This window comes from Calidris pugnax, unplaced genomic scaffold (assembly GCF_001431845.1).
Source record: "Calidris pugnax isolate Ruff unplaced genomic scaffold, ASM143184v1 scaffold1, whole genome shotgun sequence".
In the NCBI taxonomy this organism is placed as follows: Eukaryota; Metazoa; Chordata; class Aves; order Charadriiformes; family Scolopacidae; genus Calidris; species Calidris pugnax.
Window position 1 is genome coordinate 10,480,824 of NW_015090800.1, and position 24,920 is coordinate 10,505,743.

The following is a 24,920-nucleotide window of genomic DNA, read 5'->3' on the forward strand; positions in this document are numbered from 1 at the left end:
AGTCACAGGCTGCAGCCTCCTGCCCTTATAGTCCCGATCTGCAGCCTTGCCAGACCCCAACCCTCCCACCCTGCTCTCCTCATGCCTCCTCCAGCACCAGTGGGTACTTCGGGGAGCATCCCGGCATCTCCAGTTTACCTCCAGTCAGCCAGGGGTTGGGTGCCCGCCATGGACTCCGGGATGACGGTCGCGTGCTGGACAGAAGTGTGGGTGGCCACCCCAGTCAGCTGCTGCCAGGCAGGAGGGAGCAGGATCTGCTGAGTGCCACTGGGCCATGCTTGCTGTCAGACAGAGGGAAAACGACTTCTTAACAAGAGGCATCCTACCCCCGGTGTGGTGGTGGTGGCAGTCCATGCTCAGCTGGGGCTCCCAATAACGATCATGGCCATACTACCTAGCTCTTACTACTTATCAGTCATACATGACAAATACTTTTAGGAAACCACACTAAAAGCAGTAAAAATTATGAATATAGAGAGTGCAAAGGAGGGGGAATAAAAATCCCCACCATCCAAAGCAGCAGCTGTATTTCAGGTTAAACTGGGAATGCGGGGGGGGATCAAAACTGATCAGCATTTCAACCCATCAAAACATCAAACTCTTCAGCATCTTTTAATTTTGACTCTCTAGATCAGTTGGGCGCTATGGTCCCATTGCTATTTTCCCCCTCCTACAAACAGCTTTCCTTCCCACCCCAAGAGGATCTAAAGGACTTCAGGAACTTAAAGGAACTTAAAAGGAGAACTGACTTTTCAATGATCAGGAAAGAGAACAGGGGGCCGTGAGACTTTTGTGAGGAGTTAAAAAAAGGGGAATTTGGGGATACCAAAAGGGAGTGAGTGTTGGTCGCTGAGTGCTTCTCAGGAAGAATATCTTGCTGCACGGGCCAAGGAGCCCAGTTGCCTGCTTCCAGCTGACCAGGAGCCCCCCGGCCAAAGCAGAGCAGCCATGCATAGCTACACATCGCGTGCCTCTCCCCTCCATGTGCTCTCTGGCTTTTTCTGAGCCAGTCCCCCCCATGCAGGGGTGGAAATCTCTGCCCTGCGAGTTGAGCCATTGCTCTGCTATGCAACCATCCCTCCAGCTGCGCTGCCACAGGCATGACTCAGGTCGTCCTGCTCCAGTGACTCCACACTACGGGTCAGATGATTGGTTTTTTGACTTGTGAAACTTTCTTTGCTACGTGCTGCCTGAAGGCAACTGTGGCAGCTTCTCACAGCCTGGGCTAGGGAATTACAGGGTACTGACTACAGCCTGTCTTAGTCCCAAACAGCACCCCTATATTGGACCCATGTTGTGTTACCTTGCGGCTCTAAGGAGGCTAAATTTCAAAGAGGAGAGGCTTCTTTCAGGCATGCATTTGTCCCCATCCTCACAAGAATCCTGTTAATTATCCCATAATACCCTCCTATCCCCCAGTAAAAAACCAGCATCACCACACCACCCCTCAAAAAATCAGCTCTGATCCAAAGTTTGACTGTCTTGTAATTTTCCGTGTTGCGGAGTTAGATGAAAAGGCTGCTATGGTGAGGTCTCTCAGCACCATCTGCAAAGGATGGACAGTCACAGGGCTCCTGAGAGCTCTTCATCTAATGAGCCACAACCACGGACTGGTGCTGTTGGGAGCAGGTAGGAGGAGGAGGCAAAGACGCAAAAAGATCAGGGAAGAAAATAGCTTTTTCTTTTTGGTTTTTTTTTTTCTTCCCCTTTTTTTCCCAGCTTTGATTTAAAAGACGAGACTAAACTACTGTTGCAGTCAGTCCCAGGGGACTACCTGGATTTACTTGCAGAGACAACTGCTTCCTCCCTTTTCAGGAAGAGAACTGAACAAATTCTAAGCTCCTTTCCCAACTGCAGTGCATAAATTTAGATGCAGTGTCAGGGTCCAGGCACAAATTCCTCACTTATTAGGTAAGGACCAGTGAATCATTTAATCTGCAGATAAGACTTGTCTAGGCTGATCCACTAGCAGAGTGTGCCGTGCTCGCACACGGGAGCTGCAGCCTGTTCTTGGTTATTGCTTTACTGGGAGGTTGTGTCCCTGTGCTCAGGAGGTGGTGGGGTGTCCCCCCCGTGGGACAGAGCTCCTGCATCGTCGGACGTAGAGCAAGAATGACTAACAGCACAAGCCTCTTTGTTCTGAAAGCCGGTGGCAGGACCTCCGTGGGAAGAAGTGGTGTTGGGAAGGAGTTAAAAGGAGAGGAACATCAAGAATTCAGGGCGTTACTCAAGGACAGGGGACAGTCCTGGGTCGTGTCATGGAAGCCTGCCAGAAAACCATACAGCTTTGTCTCTTCCGAGATCTGAAGCTGCAGAGAGCTATTCGTAAAGACAGGGTCAGTCTCCTTTCACTGGTCTCTCTGCACAGGGTATGTGAACCACACTTGCTGAAAAGGGTGAAAATAGACCCAGAGAAGATACAAATAAGTTACTTTCACCAGTGGCTCTGCATCTTGCAGGCTGCTTGCTCTGTCTAGCTCCACGCCACAGGCTGCGGACATGCAGAGATGATGCTACAAAACTGTCACTGCCTCTGCCCTGGGTTCCTCCAGCTCCTGGAACTCCTTCCCCGGTCCCTCCTCTGGGACTGCTGGCCTCATACAAAATGCACAGGGAGAGCTGGATGCTGGCAGCCCTGGCATGGATGCAGTAAGGCTTTGCCAGCCACAGCCATCCTGATGCGGGTGAGCACAGCGACCTGCGCCCTGTGCTGGACAGGGGAGAAAGCCCGTTGGTACCACACAGCGCTGGGAGCACAAGGAGCAGCATCGTGCCTGATCAGGGGGACAAATAAGGCAGGTGGAAAGATAGAAATGGGCTCCGGAGGCGCTACGCTCTCTGCTGGGGACAGTCCCTCTAGGAGCTGGAGCAATCGCAGAGTCTGGTCTGAAGAGCATTAGATAAGCAGCTGTGCATGAGAGGAATATCTCTCTGCTGAGAGAGAGACACGCAGCCGCCCGGAGATCAGATGTGACTACAATGCATTACAAAGAAGCTGTGTTTTTCCATTCAGGAAACTGGAATTGGGTACAGATTTGTTTATCAGACCAGCTGCTCAGCCCGAACCGAGCGAGGCCCGCGGACACCAGATGCCACCGGCATCAATCAGAGCGCCTTGCCATCAGAGAGGCAGCTAGCATTTCTCGTTGCGTGAGACAGACAGATAGATCAACAGGCAGACTGCCTCTCTTTTATTAAATCAAAAATTAAAAATCTATGCAAGCGAGGAGTGTTTCTCAGAAACAGCTTCACTTCCCTTGTGGAAGTGATGGTGAATAAAATGTTCGGTAGAAAGTACGAGAGGGGCAGCCCCTGAAATAGGAGTTCACGTAGCAGGGGCAGCACAGAAATTGGTAACAAAGCTCCTCCTGAACACTCCTTCCCTCCCACACAGTGTGGTGATCCCAACAAGGCCACCATGAGAAGAAATGAGGAGATGGAGCTCCCAAAATGTCTCAGGATCCTGCTTCCTTTGGGATGCTTCAGACCCAACCCTCACCCCTTCAAGCCCCATATGACAGCACACCTCAGGATGGTGCAGAATGGTGGGGATTTGCAAAGCTCGGTCACCTCCTTCACCCCTTGCCTTGGCTGACTGCACCTGGTGCCTGCAAGGGTGCCTGCACAGACTGCTTCTTGCATTGCCACTATTTTTGTTTCCACTGCCTCTCAGGCCCTCCTTTCCAACCAAACAAGAGAGGTGGCCACATAGGTTGTTATGACAGGCTACAACAGAGGTGGGTTGATGTTTCAGACAGCCCTCTCACAAAGACTCTGCTACTAGGAAGGGTCAGGGGACATTAGCTAATGGAAATCACACAGGCTGCAAGTTGTGTTTCCATCTGTCTTCACCAGGTAAGTGTGGCCAGCAGCTGGCAAAGGAAGGCAATTTGCACCAATGTCTTATCCCAGCAATGCGACACACAGGCATAAACCTTGAGGCCTGCTGGTACCTGTGTATGAAGGCACTGGCACTAATGAAGGTATGGTAGATCAACCAATCCTAAGTCAGAGGCATGCATTTTTGACTTGCAGCTCATGTTTTCCAGTCTTCAGAACTTCATACTAAGTATACTAGGTGCCTTTTTTTTTTTTTGTCTGCCAGAAACATGCCTGACACTGGTGGAGGTACCATGGCACCAGCTGAAAACTGGTAGGGGCAGATTCACTGAAGCCAGCACAAGGAGGAATGAACTACTCCTCCTTTTTGAGGAGCTGGAGTTCCCCTTGAGGATGTGCATGTGATTGGTGGTACCCACTCCCGTTCGGGGTTTTTCTGGGAGGAACCATGCTTTTCCTGTGAGGGTATTTTGGACAATTGTGCCAATAAGTGCTGCTGACAAGAGAGCTCCTTTGCTGCGGGGCCCTTGCCTCTGCCCCTTACACCTCTCTCATAACCTAAGACCAGCTCATAAAACAGAAGGGTGCAAACTTAAAGCGTGAAAGATATTTATCAGCAGCATGCAACTCACCAGTGCAACTCCTGGCCACAAACTACCACTGAAACCCCAAGTTCAGGAGGTTGCAAGAAGGTTATTACTGGTTCCTCCTCAGCAGAGGCTTGACACAGCTTCCCCTGAAGGTTCCCACTGATTCCAGTGGAGAAGCAAAAGGAAGTTCTTTCCAGAGGTTTTTGCAACTCTGACATAGTCTTTGAGCTGAACAATGAACTGGGGGAGCTTTAGGCGTTTTGGAGAAAGCTGGAGACCATTACGTGGCTGCCCAAGTCTCCGAACTGCACCATAGAAGGATCTCTGAGAAAGCTACTCTCATGAGCTTCCAAGAGCTAAACAATACAAAAAAATACCTGCCGAGCTGAGTGTGTTCAGAGCTCCTTACCTGTGCGAGGAGTCCAGGCTGGATCTGAAGAGGCTGGGCCCCAGGAGCCTGAGTGACAATGGGAACGGCGTTCTCCATCCGAACGGAATACCCAGCATGCTTCGAAGGGGAAGCTTGTAACCCTGTTCCACCAGCACAGAAGGTACAGCATTAGCCATCAACAGCACTGCTAAGAACAGAGGTCTGTTTTTCAGAGGTGCCTAAGAGCACTTGCTGATGTCCGCTTCAATTGCAGTCTTCAATCCCTCCAAAAAAATCAGGCTTTTCAAGTCTCACATATTCCACCCCAGCCCAAAGATGGTCATCAAATGTTGATAAACACGATACATCCAAAAGGGTGCAGCAAAGATATTTACAAAGACTTTGAGGGATTAACTGAGTTCATATTTTTAGGGTACCTCAAATCCGTGGGAAACATCTCAATACAATGTGTACAGAGAAAAAAGGAAGAAAGAGAATGGTTTCTCTTCCCCCATGTTCTCTGGTTTGACAACAGAAAATGGTCCTTGCCAGCCAAAAAACACTGCTATGTGAGAATGCTCTCTTGTGACCCAAGTGGGACCGTGGGATGGGAATCCAGAACTGTGCACTCAGCCTTGACGGCAATAGGTGATTTTCTCTTGCACAGCTTCTCAGGACTCATGTTTAAAAGGCTCTTATTTGACTGTGTAATCTAGCACACCCCAAACTCCAACCATTGCTGGCTCAGCCACACATTAGCCTAACTGAGCTGGAGGAAACTTCCCTCTTGACCACTTCAGTGTGTGGCACAGCCTATGCTACCTCCTCTGCTTTAGAGCTTTCTCAAGACAGCAAGCAGAAGAGGTTAGCTTACATATTCTAGCAATCCATTTCTGAAGTTAAACCCTTGAGATGCATTTTAACTATGTAGAAGAGGTCTAGCAAAACTCCCCTAGTTCAAAAGAGCTTTGATAATCTTGCAGAACATGTAACAAGTGCCTAGAGACTGGTCCACAGACAGGCTTGTAGAAATGAAGAGCAGAAGTTGCACCAGCTGAACCAAGGTCTATTTAGACCACTTCCTGCAGACACCTGGCTAATTTTTCCAAATTGCTACAGTATGTAAAGTCAGGAGAAGGACAAGTGGTTGAATCCAGACATCACCCAAGTTGTCTGATACACAGGCAGAGCTGTTTGCAGAAGGGCTGGAGCTGAAGGAATGGTACTGATAAATGCTCACGAGTATCTGTCACAGAGGCAAACTCTCATCTTTACCAGCACCACAGACGCTGCTGCATTAACTTCCTGAGCCCCTCTTTCAACCACTGAATCCCTGAGAAGTGATGAACCCGTTGTTTATGTACTGATTTATCATTGTGTGTGGGGGGGAAGTTTTCAAGTTTACCAAAGGGAGGGAGAAGAGCCTCAAACTCTGTTCAGGGCAAAGGATGGAAAATATGACATATTCTCCCCCAACCTCTGCTCATGCCTGCCCCACTGTTTTAGACCATTCACCTCCAACTCATGATTTTGGAGGTGCCTGCGAGATCCTCCATTGTTGCAAACATTTCCATCTGCAAAAACCTCACTGCTCTGATTTCCTAGGCCAACAATTTTTCTACCATGTGATCTGCACTAAGGAAGCTTGTTTCCAACCAGAGCTAGACGCAGCAGCAATGGGGAGGGAGCAGCGACCCCCAAGACCTGGTGGGGGCTGTTACTTACCTTGGAAGCCTGGTGGGCAGACGATGAGAGCTTGCTGGAAGGGGTCGGGCCGGGCACAGATCTGCGCTGTTCCTGTCTGCAGGGGCATGCTCCGCTGGGCCACCGCAGCCATGGACGCCGCTGAGGGCTGGTAGAGTGCAGATTGGTAATTTAGTATGGAGACCTCGGGGTTGGCTAAGGAAATAGTGGCACTGGAGGAGGTGGGAGCCAGGTTGGTGGTCTAAAGGAATGACGGGAATTAAACAAAAACAAACAAAAAAATGAGGGAGATGGGTACGTTGGAAGGAGCAAAATCAAAAAAAACCAAAATAAAAAAGTAAAATAGAATAAGATAAGGTAAAAAAAAAAAAATAAAAACCAGGAAACCAAAACCAAAGAAGGGGTAGAACAGGACACGGAGGAGCACAGAGGCAAGGGCAGTGATGGGAAAAGGAGCATGATCTGCCTGAGGAACTGCAGCTGTACCATGCCACGGGACCTCCGGCCACGCAGCACTGCTGTACACTGCTTGGAGACACAGTGCCTTCTCCAAAGCAGAACTTAGTCCCATTTATTGCCTGACTGGCTCTGATTTGCAGCATATAGAAGATGGGTTCACAAAATGCTACTATCCCCAAATCATGTTGTTGTCTCATCACGCACATAACTCCAGAAGAAACTCACATTTCTTAGGTAAAAGAAACTCAGTACCTCCATGCCCTGTGGAGCCTCATCCTGAGAGGGCAGACTCATTCCAGCCTTTCCTCTACTAGCTAAGACAGCACATGCCCCTTGAAATATGCTTTGAATTTGAAGGAATCAGAAGGCATAAGAGTAGGTCATGCTTTCAAAGTCCAAACTTCCTTTGGCTTAACTTTAAAACCTCTCAGACAGAAACTCCAGCAGGGGATGTTGCAAAGCCACACAAATCAACCCAGTGTTCTGCAAAACATCTAGAAATCTTAAGGTGATTTGCTTTTCCTTTGAACTGAGTCTGTAACAGTTGCAGCAGACAAACAACCCCCAAACACCTCTGCCACTGCTCTATAAAAATATGCCCTTAGTGTTCCTGTCTAGGCAACTAGGCTCTACCACACCAGAGCACACCTTTCCCCTCCATCCAAATGTACCAGCACCACTGATGGAGACAGGTGAGACAGCACTTTCTCATGGTGAACATAGGGACCCAGGATGAGGCTTTGATCAAGGCTGCAGGAGGCAGCAGGCAGGCTCAGCATTTCGCCCTGCCCTGGTTGCCAGTGGGCCTAAAAATGGTACCCCATGCTACACTGCCACAGCCACAGCCACGAGGGATGCGACGGTGAAACATTTCATCCTCCTCCTCTCTCTGTGCAGAGGCAGAGAAGGGCAATCTGTTCCCCTGTGCAACACACCAAGCAGCCACCACGACAGCTCCCACACTCCTAACCTCAGGAGCCGTAACTTGAAGGAGGCAATCCCCAGATATTTTGCCAAGAAAGGGAGCACCAGCGAGCCAAGATGAGTGCTATGTTGAAGAGAACGGTGAAGGGTTTAGAGCTTGTTCAAATTAAAACACCTTCCTGGAAACGTTTCTGCCACTTCTAGAAACACTGGAGATACCGGTTCTGCTCATAACACACACCCCTTATGAGAACTCAGAGATTACCACGGACCTTCCCCAGCCAGCAACCAATATTAACATCAAGTGAGTTGTGAGGAAACGAAAGCAAACCTGCATTTCCTACCAACAGTTGTGGTACAAATGGTATCTCGCAGCTGGGGCCTAGGGGAGTGTGTAGCACACACTTCTTTAATCAGCATCTCAGAAACAGCCAAGAAAGGGAACTGGTGTTTGTAACTAATACCCTATCACACCAAGCCATGACCTATCTCTGTCTGCATCTGCTTAATGAATTGTTCCAGAAGACCTTCTGTGATCACATGTATCGAGAACTGAGTCATGAAGTCTGGTTTTCTGAGTGACACAGGAACACCCAGTACATTTACACAGAATCCTTTAGCTTCCTTGCTTTTCCAAGCACCATTTCCGCAACGCCACCTGCAATCTCTAGAGTGAATCTTGAGCAGCCTGTTCCCAAAAGGCTTAAAAGACAGTAGCTATTTCTTGAGCTTCAGTACCTTAGAGTGCTGTCCCTGGAGAGTTTCCTTTCACTGTTGTAATACAGTACTGCAGTAAACAACTTAGCCTGCTAGTCACATAAAATTTGTCAGCCCAGCACCCCCCAATGCTGGGGCACGTAAAACTAATGCAAGACTCCAAAGCAGGATTACAAAGCCAGAGTGCAATTTAGCTGGAGTGGGGGTACGAGCACAGGGTTTCCACGTCAACTGTGGCACCTGGAGTAAAACCAATGAGAGATAAGAATAAACATTGCCACTAAACTTTTCTTTCCTGTTGATCAGTTACAGTGCCGTGTCTGTTACAGAAAGCTTTAAATTCTTTTGACTTCAATGCCAATTTGAATCACAGAATCGTCTAGGTTGGAAGGAACCTTTCAGATCATTGAGTCCAACCATCAACCTAACACTGCCAAACCCACTGCTAAACCACATCCCTAAGGACCACGTTTGCCTGATGTTTAAATACCTCCAGGGATGGTGACTCAACCACTTCACTGGGCAGCCTGTTCCAATGTTTGATAAGAAAATTTTCCTAATATCCATCCTAAGCCTCCTGGGGCACAACTTGAGGCCATTTCTTCTTGTCCTATTGCTTATTACTTGGGAGAAGAGACCAACACCCACCTCACTACAATCTCTTTTCAGGTAGTGGTAGAGAGGAATAAGGTCTCCCCTCAGCCCCTAAGTCTGAATAAAAAGGTGCTGAAGAAGTGCTGTAAGATCACAAGTACTTCTGCCTGACCCAGGCTTGCTGCATTAAAGGACTAATGAGCTTTTCCCCATAGCAACTTCCCAAGTAAGCAGGATTTATCACTCCCAACAACAACATAAACAATGAGGGCAGCATTTCACCATCGCACAAAATGTCAGAAGATTACTGCTTGCCTGAAGAAAAAAGAATGAGGAAGAGTGGAGGAAGGACAGTAAAAAAGTACCGTCTTTTTGCAGGCATGTTAAATGGGATGCTACTTTGCTTTTCATCTTCTAGACCCTCCTGACATCAATGTTTCAAGCACTGGCTGCTTCTGATCGATGCCCTTACCTGGTTGTGGACTGTGTTCAGCTGGTTGTTAAAAGTCATGGTCAAGTTGGTCGATGTGCTTGGGGCTACATGGGTGATGAATGGTGTCTTGCTCTGGTTCACTGTGTCATACATATTCACCCGTCGCTTGCAAATCTCCATGTTCTGGAAGCAGGACTTGACACTGGGTAAAGGGGGGACAGGGAACAGACAGAAAATCAACCAACTGACCAACACAGGCAACAGTTCATCACAGTGGCCCTGCATTAGGTCTCCATGGCACGCTTGGCACTTTCTAGGCTCTTAAAGCCCTTTGCAATTTTATGCAGGTGTCTCTTAACCACTGAGTCAGATTAACCCTGTACTGAAGAGGGTCAAATGGGTGTCAAGATGAGTGTGCCTGCCCTAGGACACCTGGGTGCCCCCATGGGTCTGAGCTCTGCAATGTAAGTAACAGGTAACAAGAAAATCTGTTGGTCTTCGGGTGGCAGGGCAAGAAATACATAGTGGCTATTTTAAGAGAGTGAAAGAGACTGAAAGCAAGAAAGAAAAATACTGTTTTTTCTGAGGATTGAGCCTAAGAGGAAGAGACAACTCATGCTTTCTGCCTCAGTGTAAGCCTAAAGGTAGTTTTACAAGTCTTTTGCAAGGACGAATTTTACTATTCTTGGTCACTGACATCCCTGAAAAATCTTACTCATTCCTTTTAAAAAGTAGTTCACTGCGAGCTGAGTCCACTCAGGCAGTTAAAGCATTGCCTCGTCTGCCTAAACACTTCCGTAGATGCTTATCTTAAAGCACATGAGCTGTCCTCTTGCAGTCAACGGGACGATTCATATCGCAAAAGGTTATGCCAAATCAGATTCATCAACATCCTGAGGGAATCAGGTTCTGAGGTTATCTCAGACTGAGAACTGGATCTCTGGGGAGGGATATACTACAGCTTCTTTCTCTACATAGACTTTCCTTTAAATGTTATTGATATAGCAATGGAAATTTTGAGAAGTATCATATTCTGTATCTCCAGTAAAGGAGATTAAATTCTCTCTGCATTGCTAGAGCACTCTAGGTGTCTGGTACATGAAACTGCCGATATTTCATTTTTATAATTGGGATACCAAAGCATACAGAGTTTTAAGGGAGAACAGCATAGCAATCTTGAGCAAAATGGTATTTTTCATAAAATCTCATTTTTCCAAGGACTAAAAACCAACACGGGTTTTCCACAATTCTTCCATAATAATTATTTTTACAAATGTGGCTTCAGAGTCTGAAACTCAACCCAAACAAGTATGAAGGCATTTATTTTATTTCCATTATCCCAACCCAGAAAAATAGAAAATCCAAGCAGTGAAAATCAGCTGTAGCTGTAAAAAATCAGCTGTATGCATAATTTCTTTTGTAACAATCTAAGCTGTTAGAGGTAAGAGAGGTAAACACATCCTCACATAATTTTTAAGAAATAAAATGTCCCTTCCAAAGGAACACATTCATATGATCCCTAAGGTTGGTCAGGAAGAGGACCTAATCTTTTTATCCCTATCTTGCCTCTTACTCACATGGTCCTCTTTCTTCTCTTACAGCCAAAATCTTGGTAACCGGATCTGTGCCATAAAGACCTGCAGACAAGACAGGCTCAGGACACTGTGCATAGCTGTGCATTATGTGCATTCATTTAAAGAACTATAAAATACCTGTAGGTCACAGAAGATTCAGAAAAATCAAGCACTTATCAAATAAATATAGAAGACTACTGAATTGCATTTTTCCAGATTATTATGAATATATTTCTCCCTCCAAAAAGGAGAAAACACTGGAAAGAGTATATATTCTGTACATGGTAAACTGTGTGTGTAAACAAATAGTTTTATCTAACAAGGTATAATCTCTACTAATGTAACTCTGTGTTCTCTGTCTTTTAAAAAAGGGAGAAAAAAGAAGGCAGGGACAGAAAGACTGAGGAGTACCCAACAATTTAAGAGCCAGGCAGTTAAATATGTGAAACGGGGAGCTTAACTCGCTTTGCTATTTGCTTGGGAGGAAGCAGAACAGCCCCTCTCGTGCTGCTCAAACTTGCAGCCCCTCTGAAGCATGCCACAGCAGAGATTCCTTCCAGAAGCCACATCTTCCATATATTCTCACTTTCTCTGCTGCCTGATTTACTTTCAAGAGAGATTACAACTCCCTGCATCTCTCGAGGCTTTGAAGTTTCTATTCACAAAACCACAGGCAATCACAGACAAAATTTCCATCAACTCGCCGTGCTGGTTACAGCTCATTGCTCTCCTTCCCAATCACCGCTCCCAACGTGGAGGGGCTGTGCCGGGTTACACACCCAGGCTGGCACAGCATTGAGTATTCAGAGATCTGATGCTGAGTTTTTTTATTCGGGTAAAATTCTCACTGCTATTGGCCCCAATGATATTTTCAACCTTTCCGGGGCTTTGTCTGAGCAGCCACAAGTGAGCACTTCAAAAATGAAGATGCGATTACGGTCTGCTGCGTTAGCGGAAAGATTTCTGAAGGCAATGCATTATGCCACAAGCCTCTCCTATCTCCCACAATCAGTTGTTGCACTGTAAGGAGGACTGTCGCAAATTAAAAGACTTCTGTATATGATGCTAACACTGTTAGAAAATACTGTCATTTTTTTGTTTATGAATGTTTTTATATGAAACTTACTTTCTCCCTGTTTAGCACAACAATCTCCCATCTTGTTTTCATTACATTTATCACTTACTATCTACTTATAGATAACAACGCTCAGAGATGTCTGCGCAGGGTAAGCCTGGGTGTATACAGACCGTGCACCCACTACCTTCTGGTAAGCAGCTGCTCTTATCTCGAGACAAATATAACAGAAAGGCTCTTCAGAGAGATTCTTCACAGAGGGAAGACTACCTTAGATGAACTTGAAATGGCGCAGGTAAAAGCACACGTATGGGTGGGAGAGGTGACTGACACCCAGTAACCTGTTGCTCTGCAGCACCCACGCATACTCTACGGCTTTTTAAGCAGTCCCCTTTAATTTCATACCTGAGCAACTCACATCCTTTAAACACCCATGCACATGGCACCCAATGAACTATGGTGCTGTGCCAGTAACTGTTCTCCTGACGAAGTGAGGAGAACAGGGACAGCCTGCAAAAGCCCCTTGAACTGCAGAGCTGGATGTAGAGCAGGGTATTCCAAGCTAGGTGTCCCGAAGGCTTTGGAAAACTCCCACTACCATGTCTGCCTTCACTTGCACCTGAGAAGCCTGGCCCTATGTGAACTGCCCAGGGGACAAGAGCAATGTCCTGCACACGGGTTTCCTGCATTTCAGGCTGCTGTGCTCTGTGACACACCCTTAGGAGAAAGTGGAGTCAGGTTTGAAGGCAGGACACTTCTTCACATCTCCATTGGGCAGTGGAGTCCATCTCCATTCCACAAATGTGTCAGCTGAGGTCAGAGCATGGCATTTAAGGTCCCATAGACAGGCAATAGCAAAGCTGAAAACTGAACTCCTTGTCCTGTTGCCTGTGCCTGTAAACCAGCCTGCTGCAGAAAAACCTCTTCCCTTAAAAAGCAAACAGCCCCAAATTGAGCCCTGCAAGATGGGAAGGTTCTGGGAAAAAGGGTCGGCTCCCCACTGCAGATAAGGTTGATTACTGCAGTAACAATCAGGACTATATTACTTGGAGATATACTGATACTTTCAGCACTAATTGCATAATTTCTTCTGCATTTTAATGCAAACATATGTAATTATTGAATATTTACATAATGAATGTAGCACACTCTGCAGTGTTTTAAATGCCAAGCACCTACAACACAATTCTTGCAACCTTAAGAACTGGTAATCCTCTTTTTTTTTTTTTAACCAGAAAAAGATTAAAACTTAGGACTTAAGCATCTCAATAATGCCCCTCAGATACATTTGGTCTCCAGCACAACCAGTTCTCCTCTTCATCCCTCAATTCAAAACCCAAGGGAAATGAAAGCCACGTACTGTGTGCTGTGAGGGAAATCGAGCAAGTGCGTCATGGTGACAAAAGGGTGGTTCAGAGTTTCAATGGGTGTTATCCTCTTGTCTGCGTCTATCGTCAGCATCTTCTTTAACAGATCTATAAACTCCCGCCGGTCCGCCTTTTCCACCAACATATCACTTCCTTCCAAATCTGTTGCCATGTTCACCTAAAGGAGAAAGGACAAGGGTGAGCGCTAAAGGTAAGGAGCAAATGGTCAGGTCTCCAGCAAACTGTGTTTACTCCTCATTGGAGCACATGCCCTGCAAGCCTCCCTGTCTAAAGGGGTAGTTGCCGAAGTCACACGGCAGACTCCGTGGTGGCTAGTCATCTGGCTTGTGCATGTCACATCTCCAGACAGACTGTTAAGTGTTCAGCTCGCTTGGGTCAATGGCTAATGAAACACTTAGTCACCCTCCACTGAAGATGAACAGCTTCCATGTGGTAGCAGGCAAGCTCTGATAATCAGTATATTTATCATATAAAGGACTGTGGTATCAGACACTTAACTATGTGTTCCGTGAGCAAAAAAGACATATAAAATAAATAAAAATTGTCAGTAGCTTTGTTGCAAACATCCCATTCATGTATCAGGTACCAGGAAAAAAAAACCAACCACTTTTTGTTATTTCATCCACTTGTACAGTCATAGAATCATACAATAGTTAGAGTTGGAAAACCCAACCACTTTTTGTTATTTCATCCATTTGTACAGTCATAGAATCATAGAATGGTTAGAATTGGAAGAGACCTTAAAGACCATCAAGTTCCAACCCCCCTGCCATGGGCAGGGACATCTCCCAGTCCTCCTTTTCTGCATGATTGCTTGTGAATGCTACAACACCTAGACTTTGCTAGCACAAATTCCAGTTCTGTGCTAGTGCTGTGCCAGTTTTGCACGCTAGTTTGTTTGTTAGCACAAGCTCCAGTCGCAGGAGTGGTTATGCTGGAACTAACTTTCACAACCACACGGAATTGACACAACCAATTAGTACTCCCTGTTCCCCCAGATAGCCACATCTTAAAGAGAGCATGCTCTTCTGTGGCCACAGTAATTATTTCCAATGTCACTTTTTTATGAATGGAAATATTAAAGCATGCAAAATCAAGTGACTTGCCAGTGGTTGCACAGAGGAGCACTGGAGAGACAAGAGAAAACACAGGACTTTAACAGTCAGAGATGTGACTTGGCTGTTTTCACAGGCTGCTTTACTACAGCACATTGAGCCCACACGCCCCTATGTGGAGTCTTCCATATAAAGCAGCGGATAAGGAGTTGATTTGGTAGGTATAATTTTAGTATTTCTCAGGAGCTGGCACAGGAATAGGATCCACAGAGAATCCATGTAGTTCCCCTTTGTTAGCGTTCCCCAAAGGCAAGCAAAGCAGTCTTGCTGGTTACTCACCAATGCTCTTACCTGTGCCATATCATCCAAACAGTTGAAAATATACTTTCTTGCTTCCTTCGACTTAATCCCCGTCTCTGCCTCATGATCTTCCGGTGTCTGCTCAAAACAGGAGACAGGCATTGACCAGAACTGCCCTGCAATCAGCTGTGGGCTATGTGCCACTTCCAGCTTCTGCCCTTCTGCCTTATCCTGCCCTAATCAGAGACCCTCTGTGTCTCTTTTGCCTGACCAGGTAACACTTACACTATCTCCCCTACAGTTATATGACAGCTTCAGTGTCACAAGGTGATTCATCTCTTCTTTTTCACTTCAGAGGATCCTCCCCCCAACTACGGCATGAGTCCCAAAGGTCTCTTACACCCAACCCCAGCATGATGAACAGCATTCCATCCTTACAGCCCACTGGCCTCCTCTTTGGGGACTGACTGCAGTCAAACACGCTGGCACAAGTGACTTGGGGCTCACCTGAATTACTAGTCTCTGTTTTTTTGTTTTCTTCTTTTAATTTTTAAATTTTTTTCCAAAGTCTGCCCAGGGCTTTTTTCATTTAAACCACACATTAATTCATTGACTACTTAGAGGGAGATTTCCAGGTCAAATCCGGACTCAAATTTCCCACAAAGCAGTGCCAAGCAGTGGGCTAAGGGCTGTGGACTTTGGGGATGGCAGTATTACCTTGAGCTATACCCACCCCGACGTCTGTGCTGCACTGCAAAAACCAGAGACATAGGCTCTGAGCTGACCTGAATGTCCCCTCGCTTCCAACCAACAACTGCAAGGGAAAAGAAACAAGGGAACGTCTTCCTACCTTCAGCCTCCACAAAGGATATGGTGAGTCTGTATCCCTGTTGAAAAACCTCGTAGTCTTTGTCCCTGCACTTAACAAATACTCTGCTGGTAAGCCCTGCGTCTGTGAAATATAGCGAATCTGGAAGAGAAGGATGAGAGGTCAGTGTTCATCCTGTGAAGATCTCTGGAGGTCTTCCTTGAAGGAAGGCAGGAGGCATTTAAAACAATAGAACAAAGAAAGAGGAATTGTAGCACATACTTAGACTTCACCAAAAAAACCCCTGCAAGGGGTGCAAGGAATGAGAGGAAAGAGAATTCCCATACGGCATCCCTCCATTTATCATGTACATCATTGGAAACTCACCCTTACCGTACACTACCACAAAGCCTTTGGATAAAGGGAGGGAAGTCCCTAGGTTTTAGAGGTCAAAGTGGAAGACCCACATGGAGATTTCAATGGGGTGTTTCACCGCTTTGCACCTTTTTATGTCACGCTGTCCTCTCCAGGAGCTAATTTCAACAATTTGATATTTGCACTCTAACTTTTGCTGTTTTTTCCCCCCCCGCTGAGTGCACAGCCATAACTAGGAGCAGTTTGAAGTGAAAAAGGGAGGACTATGAAGTGACTATCTTTGAACTTAGATGAAATATACACTCAAACCAACTGACACCCTCATAGTATGTAAAGTACTTCATCTCTACTGCCTACATGACTTCATTTGTTATTTGGGTTACTTCCACGAGCATGACCTCGCTGTCACTCACACAGCTAAAAGATGCTACACATGTGTTTCTAGGATCTCAGACTTTTATTTATTTATTCAAAGGAGAAAAGGTCTGTGATTACACAATTAGAAACTGATCTCACACATGCCTGGGGTGCCACACGAAACCTTAACTTTGGCATCTCCTGACTCCTGAATGTTTTACTCTGCAAAATTGCTGCAAACTCAGCAAAACGACTGAAAATAGTCATCGACTCTAGAAAATTCTAGGTAAGAATGGGAAGGGTTTTTGAGAGAAGAGGCAGAGAGAGGTAAAACAAACAAATAAATAAATAAAGGCAGGTATAGAAAGCAGCCACGGTTTCAAAGACTTCCAAGCACTCGGGACCTGGTTCACTGAGCATGGCTTGCTTGGCTCTGCAGCTCCTTAGGTCCATCGGAGCTCTTGCACCTGAGACACACCAGGATCCTGCCTGCAGCCCAGTGCCAATGCTGCAGGGCAACTTGGATGGCAGCGAAGAGCTAGGATCAGCCCTTACCCCTTTCCCAGCTCCCCAGGAGCCCTCACTGTACTTCACTGGAGGAAGCTTTGTGCTGGGCAGTTAAGCTGGGCAGGTAGGTATGGTGATTTCTTTTTCAGCTGTGTGTTTTATGGCTTTTGGTGTGGAGCAGGGAGGAGACAGAAATCTACTCTTCATGCTTGGTCTGTGATTTTCAAATGCTTTTAAGTTTTTCAGCTACTTGTGATTTCCTTTGGAGTCACTAATGGCCCTGCTCTTCACTGGGGGTTATCTACCCTACCAAGTTTCAGCTTTACAGCTCTGACTAAAAAAATACTAGTTACAAAAGAAAAGTTAAAGAAATATTTTCATATATGAAAGATGTATTTATTACCCTGCTCTCTTTTAAAATTTTCTAAAAGAAAAAAGACCCTTTCCAGGCTGCATTTACAGACAGCTGCTATCACCCTGAAGAAGACTACGGGAATGAACGTGTTCTGCAGCCCTGGCTCTAGCAGCCGCTGCGCTATCACTTTTAGAACTACAAAAGAAGCACAAAAGCCTATAGGGAGAGAAGTACGACAGCTTATATTAACTGGTAACCTACACCACTGTGAACGTTCTCCTTCTTGTCATTGCTTTTAATATGCACCCTCATAAAAGGGGTTATGAAACGCAGCAGAGTTTTGCGCAGTTTCTTCTAACAAATAAACCTTTATTCAACACTTGCTGTTACAGCAGAGAAAGGGTGCCTGCTCTGCTCAGTGAGGAGAGACAAGTACAGAGCTCTCCAGTCAACAGCAGTGTTGGCTCTTGATTGAGATTTCACTTAGGCAGTCAGCTCTTAAAAGCCAGCAATGGGTCACCTAAAGTAAATACCCCAGGTGGAGAATGAAAAAGTTGACTTGGGGGGTGAGTGGGTGTAAGAATCACATATCCCCTATTAGCAAAGCAGAAAAACTAGGGATCTGTTCCCGCTGACAAAATATGGGAAAAAAATCTCCAACCCATGAACATCTGTGCTCTTACCAGCACCCAGGGCAATGCCCATACCCACCTGATCATACTCCGAAGCTCCCGGGTACAACGGCCAGCCCAAGAACAGCTCTGCAATGACACATCCCAACGACCACATATCGATTGCTTCGCAAAACGGTAAACCGAGGATGATTTCAGGGGCCCTGCGAAGGAAGAGGTTAGAGAACATCAGCAATGGGAGCAGACCCCCTCGGCTGGCGGAGGGGACACAGAGCGCGATGCTCACGGAGCTGCCTGCTGCCAGCAAGCATCACTGCTCCTACAGAGGTGAGGGTCCCACTGGCCACCAGCAAAGTGTCTGCTAACCAAGCACTAGCCAGTGAATATTTATCCTTGCAGAAGAGTCCTCTGCTAGCATTTCGCCCAGACACAGTCCTACGTTTCACAGCAGTTTGCAAAGGAGAGAACTACCATTTTTTTCATTTGGCGGGTGGGAAAATGAAGCACAAAGGAAACGTTTTGCGTTCAAAGCCACCCAATTAAGGCCCCCACTCTTGCCGGCCTGTGGAGGAACCGTGTGGACTCACTGTGGTGAAGCATCCTCCCTTCGTGCAGCTCGGTGGGCTTCACAAACAGCCAGACATTAAATAATCATTACAGGACTGGTATAAAAGGATTACTGACTTTTTAAACAAATGGATGTAACCATGAAACGGAGGAATAAGATAATTAGATCTATTAGACCTAAGCCTTTTCCTCAGGAAGAAGTAGCCAAGAAGCCTTCACTTCCCAGTCTGTCCCAGGCTCCTGATTAGATTTCCTCTTCTCTTCCAGCCCAAACAGACAAAATGCAGCAGCACTCCTGCTATGTGTTTACTGCTGGCTTCAGGAGACGGCCACTGAGGCAACTCTGCTCATTAAGTTTTGGTGTTAGCCCTGCTGAGCAAGGAGAGGACAAGGTAAAAAAAGCTTTGCTTCAGCTCTCCAGGAGGATCCCCAGTCAGGGCGTGGAGGAGATGCCCAAATAATTATGAAAGACCAGTCTCAGCTCAGATTTCCACAGGACCTTAAGGTGAGGGCCATTTCACCTTTCAGCTGGGTAGAAGCTGGTGCTAAATCTTAGCCAGGTACTGTGCAGTCCATGGAGAGAGACATACCACCCTCCTCGAGGGGGATTTGTCCCACTGCTATGGGATAGTTTGAGTCTTTCTTCACTGAGGCTACACAAGCTCCCTAAACTCCAGTGACCAAGGTGAGTCAAGACGAATCCCACCCTTAGAGCCACAAATGCTTTGCGTTTCAAAAGTGACTTCTGTGTGGAGAATCAAAAGTATCTTACAAATACTGAAAACCTTGTACAAAACCCACCTCCACATACAAACACCTTCCTCTCTTTCCCCACCTCAGCCCAGACTTCCACATGCAGTTAAGTGCCATAGTTCCTATGTTTTACACAGGGATCACCTTAGGCTTCTCTCCTGCTCTTCTTGCAGATCTTGCTACGCTTTCTTTTAAAGCCCCAGCTTTTAGTGTCAGGTGATGTACAACAGAAAGAAAAACTTACTTTCCCATACTCCTTTACCTATTACATAAAAAAAAGGCAAAAAAAAAAAAAAAGGCAGAAGACAGATAAAAGAGACAAACATGCATTGCTTTAAAACTTTCATCATTTTAAAAACAGCCTTGGGATTTCTTGGGCCATAATGCATATTTTGGGAATGCCTGGGGTTGACTATTGAGCAAATCAAGTGCCACCATCCAGAGTGGGAAATAGAGCGCATGGTTCCCAGTTTCCCATCTGTCATCAGGATAAGATCTGACACCAGTGAGATCATACTAAGGATTACCAACTGCAGTGGAAAATATTATGTTTTAATCACGCCATTACATAGTCATGTGAAGACAAGTCTTTAGCCAAGAAACCAAGCAAAATGGGTAATTTTTTCCAAGGAAATCTTCAGTCAACAAACTTCCCCAATTTTGGGTTGACCAGTAATGACAAAAGCCCCAACCTATCTGTTCTCAAACCAGCAATGCAGACATAAAAATTAAGGGAATTTCTGGGATTTTAAGGCTAGGATGCTTTCTGCCATTCACAGAGAAAACACGCCAGAAACTTATAAAGCAGCTATCCTTAGCCCTTTTAGTTTCATCTGTGCTTGTTGTTCCCGTACCTCACTATTCTTTAGCCTATCGTGACAAACTTTTTATACTAACACCAATCTCTCCTTAGGAACAAGGGGTTAATTTTCCTCCTTTCTTCCCCATTCCGTCATCCCTGCACGCTACTCAACACCTAGACAAAATGCAGAGAGAAAAAGACAGCTATGGTGACCTGAATCTCATTACTATGTAAATCCTGCATTCAAAGCCATCTGCCTCTCCCTGTCTGCCTTCCACACTGTGAACGAAATGTCCCTGGTCACTAATGAGAGCTCAGCCACGCATCGCCTCAACTTCAAATCCCTCCCACTAACTTAAGCAGAGGGGTGGACTATCGGTGGGATATTCCCAACGTGACTTTGTGGTGAAACCTCCCTGTTCATAAAAATCACTTACTCTGCTGTCATATGCAGCACACACCTCCTCCCCTCCCTCTCCACACTTATGCTGCCAACACCTCCAGACCCCTGCAAAAAGGGATGACCTAGAATTTGAGGTTCCAAAATTTCTGATTTTTTTTCTTCTCAGGAGTCTTCGGCTGTCCAGTGGGTTTTCCTTAACAACTCCAGCTTCTGGAGTGCAGCAATTAAAGACAGAATTTCTTTTTCACATACAAAAGAAGTTTTGCAGCTCCACTGTTGGGAATAAAACACAAAGCCAGTGTCTGTACCACTTAAAACATAAAAGGCAACTAAACATAATGCCCTGCATTATATTAAAATCCTTGTAGGGAGGGGAGGTGGTAAGATAGTTTTATTTTATTTTAACTTTTTGAAAGCTGGTATTTGCATTACTCAGTCAAGCCTGAACATTAGTTGCAATCTTTGCCTGTTCAGCCCCAAAGAGATGGTAATTGTGGAACAGCACTGAGAATCCCTGATAGAGTGGGGCCAGCCCGAAGTGATACGGTGCCCTATGTACACCACAGCCAGCGGTCGCTGTGGCTTTCTCCCAGCCCTGCCTTTTCAGCGTGACTGCAATTTTTTCATGGGGAGGGAGTGGCCCTAAGACAAAAAGATATTGTTAACTTAATTAAGCAATCATTTGGACATCAAAAGAACGACAGGTATCGGACACCACACAGGCTTCCAGATTTTCAGCTAGCAGACACGTCCCGTTCACCATGTGAAAGAGAGAACTGGAGTCACCCCTGAAGTGGTCTGCCTGCTGCTAATGGCCAACGCCAAGCATTCTGGTGGAGGATGTAAAGGAACAACTTGCCCACTGATAAATTGCCTTCTGAACCTCATCGGGTGGAAATTGCTCTATATGCTCAGTTATGGATGCATAGATCCTTCTGCACATAGACCTTTATCTAACTCGTGGAACTCTTTCTTAACATAAACATGTCAATTTTTTGTGACAGGGTGAGATCTTGACTTCAATCACACACTGTGGCACGGAATTCCACAGGCAACCTTCTGCTTTCAATAGCATCTTAACTCAGTTGTTTAAAGCCTGATTTTCCTTCATCAGGTTTAAATTTGTCACCTCTCACTTCATGTTCACATGGATTGGCCTAGAGGTGAAGACAGAAGCGCATGAACCACCTTTCTTTTAGCACAAGCTATTTTTGTATCTCTGCCCTGTTCTCCCTTGTTTGCAGCAGCTTCTGGCTTCTCAGTGGTCCATCCCATGGATGTTTCAATCAGCTTCCACCGCCTGGCCCTACAACTCCTCTCCCTGACATGACTGCTTGGAGATAGGTTGAGCAGACGTATAAACGGTTAAACCCAAGGATATTCCCCAGACTTATTTTACACTATTTGCAGAATGCTTTCACTTTCCAGTCTTCCCTGAGCTTAATATTTTGTTTGCTTTTGGAGTGACACGAGGCATTTCAGCAGATGTTTTATCTGGGAGATCCTCTGAGACACACAGTCCTTTCTCCAGAGGAGCTGCAGTTAATTTAGGACATAGAATTATGTATAGTTCAGTTTTCCTCTTCCAATGTTTACTGTCTTTCAGTACTGCACTGATCTGGCATAATGTTGTTTGTAATCCAGATCGAGACCCTTAAATGTTCTTCTTTTCTGCAGCCTAACCTAAGCAAGTCTGTGTGCTATCTGCACACTTAAGCACTTCATTGCTGGTCCACCACTTTTTACAGATAATTAATATATTAAATAACTCTGATCCTAAAATGTGCACGCAGGCCACTCCATAATTGACCCTTTTGTTCCTAAAAGCACTCAGATTTAGCTCAGCTGCTCTAAGAATGGTGTAATTCTCTTTTCCAAAGAGAAAGAAAACATTTCCATGTCTTAGCCAGTTCTTATGTGGAATTTCTGCATTCTGCAGCTGGTAACACTATGTAACAGGGGAAAATACCCCATTAAAGTCTGCACATCAGAGTATTGTAATTATAAATCAGAAGAACTATTCACAAGGCGGCAGGTCCTCCCAGAACAGCACTGAGATCTTCAGCAGATCTCTCCATGGCTGCACAGGGAACTGTTTTCCGTCCCCATAACCCTGCTTGTTTTAACACAGACTCACCAAAGCTTTCCATGGTGGTTTGGTGACCACAATCGTAGTGTCGACTGAGAGAGTCTCTCCAGGAGAGAAGCAGTCAGCCCATGCTGGCTCCACACATCTCCTACTCCTTTCCCAGACTAAATTACTCCCCTGGCCAGCCAAGAGTGACCTGCTGCTCCTCAGCTCAGCACTGGGTCCGGCAAGTCCCCCATCACAGAATCATCTAGGCTAGAAGAGACCCTTGGGATCATCGAGTCCAACCATCTACCCTACTCTAAAGTTCTCCCCTACACCATATCCCCCAACACCACATCTACATGGTTCTTAAACACAGCCAGGGATGGTGACTCAACCACCTCCCTGGGCAGCCTATTCCAATGCCCGACCACTCTCTCTGTGAAGAATTGTTTCCTAAAACACCTAAATCACCTTGGAGCACAGCTTCGATGTGCCTGTGTGTACCAGAGAGCTGCCAGCGCTGGACGGCAGGGACACAGGACACGGGGATCTCCATGCTGCCAGCACCCAGAGAGGTCCCCAGAGGCAGAAGTGCCATCTCACCATTTGCTTGCACCTCACATCTGGCCCCTTCCTGCTCTCAGGCCTGCCGCTGGCAGAGTATTTACTTTAGCAACCCTGCTTTGTGGCAGGGTAATTTCATTGTCTGGTGTTTCTGTCAGGAAAATTAATTACCAGTCTAGCTCACTGGCTTTTTCACCCACACATCACAGGACATTAAAAACAAACGCCAAAAAAAAATATTCATTTCCACAGAGCTGGGCTCTTTCTGAATTTTAAAACCACCCTGCAAACTGCCCTCCTTGGGGATAATTTACCACCTCTGGTAGAGTCCCGTGGAAGAGCATGATTGTCTCAGCAGAGTCCTTCATGGACAAGTATACATATCAGACAAAAATATAACTCAAAACTTGATACTTGCTGGCACCTTGGGCCGAGAGCGTGCCTGCTCCTCGCCTTCGGGGTGACCCTTCCAGAAGAAGGTTGTGGGCAGCTGCAGGCAGGGCAGGCAGGCCTACAGTGATGTTGTCTGATGAGTCGATACGCACAGCTCCCGTCTTCTCCTACCTGTTAGTCTCGCCCACCAAAGCCTGAACTCCAGGGAGCTGCAGTTTTCACATCTCCACGCAGAAAGCCCTGGGCAGAGGCAGAGAGGCAGGAGCTGGACCCCCTGGCCCAAGCAGGCACATGCTGACCAGCTGTACGCCCAGGGCTTGACCCCTCTCAGTGCCTGCGCCTTCCCACTGCGTCCTTCACACGTCTTACAAAGGGGCTTTTATTCAAGCGATGTGGCTCCATCTTCCTCCCAGCTGAACCCGTTCTTTAGCATCTTTATGGACTCTTTCTCATACGTGCTCACTTGACCCTTCTGTATTTTTGTGGAGGTATTCACTTTTTATTGCCTATACTGTAGCATGCAGAGTACCTTTAGCTCTTAGTTAATGGATACGGAGAGCATATAGCACTCTTTTTTGGTCCCTCTGTACCTCCCAGACCCCAAATCACTTCTTAAGTGCAAGGCTGTAAAAGGAGACAGGCTCATATTCTGGGACTAAAAGGTTATAGTTGCTATTTCGCTCGCCCCTCCACCTCACCACTAGCACAGACACCTGGCAGGGATGCAGACATCTAAGATGGATGACCCCCAGACTAAAGGCCTTCCTCTGCTCCGGGGATGGGCAGTTGCAAACTTCCCACCTATGAAAAAGCCAGCTATCAGGGCCAGAGCTTAACACCTGCATGCACCAACAGCTTCTGCTCGCTTGCTCATGCAGTGGGCAGGACAGAAGCTCCAGACCCCACCTGTGCTGCTCCCAGCCAGGGACAGCCAAGCTTACCCTCATTGCTGGCCTTGCTGCAGGACCTCTGAATTCCTTCTGCATCCCCAAGTGCTGGAGTTTGCTCAGATGTTCAGCTGAAGCCCATACAGAAGTGGTCCAGCCCTGCAGACCGCTTGCGAGGGCCTCAAGGACTGCCGTGATCTCTGGACCGTGTTGGGAAGGACCAATCCCACAGAAACGCACCAAGGGACAGTCCTGGAGGTTAGGACTCATCCCACAACATGCAGGCACACCATGCCTTTCAGATTCCAGCATAAACTTTAAACCCTGGAAAGTTTAGTCAACACAGGGATATTCATGAGGGAGGGAAAGGGCCATGGAGGAAATGTCACCCAATCTATCAGAGCACACCGTTTACCCACA

The 24,920-nt window shown here is 46.4% G+C and overlaps 1 protein-coding gene across 2 annotated transcripts in view; it reads right to left on the reverse strand.

The window, feature by feature from the left end:
• Window positions 1-24,920, reverse strand: part of HIPK2 (homeodomain interacting protein kinase 2) — an 88,690-nt gene that overhangs the window by 17,154 nt on the left and 46,616 nt on the right. The window contains exons 2-9 of one of the 2 annotated variants that reach the window (XM_014937389.1): window positions 18,137-18,260; window positions 15,874-15,993; window positions 15,075-15,161; window positions 13,641-13,825; window positions 9,671-9,833; window positions 6,526-6,652; window positions 4,840-4,961; window positions 139-281 (exon numbers count right to left, since the gene is read on the reverse strand). In XM_014937389.1, the coding sequence (XP_014792875.1) occupies window positions 139-281; window positions 4,840-4,961; window positions 6,526-6,652; window positions 9,671-9,833; window positions 13,641-13,825; window positions 15,075-15,161; window positions 15,874-15,993; window positions 18,137-18,260 (1,071 nt within the window). Of the gene's footprint in view, window positions 1-138; window positions 282-4,839; window positions 4,962-6,525; window positions 6,746-9,670; window positions 9,834-13,640; window positions 13,826-15,074; window positions 15,162-15,873; window positions 15,994-18,136; window positions 18,261-24,920 lie in introns of both variants that reach the window. The other variant, XM_014937388.1, reaches the window with a different exon arrangement.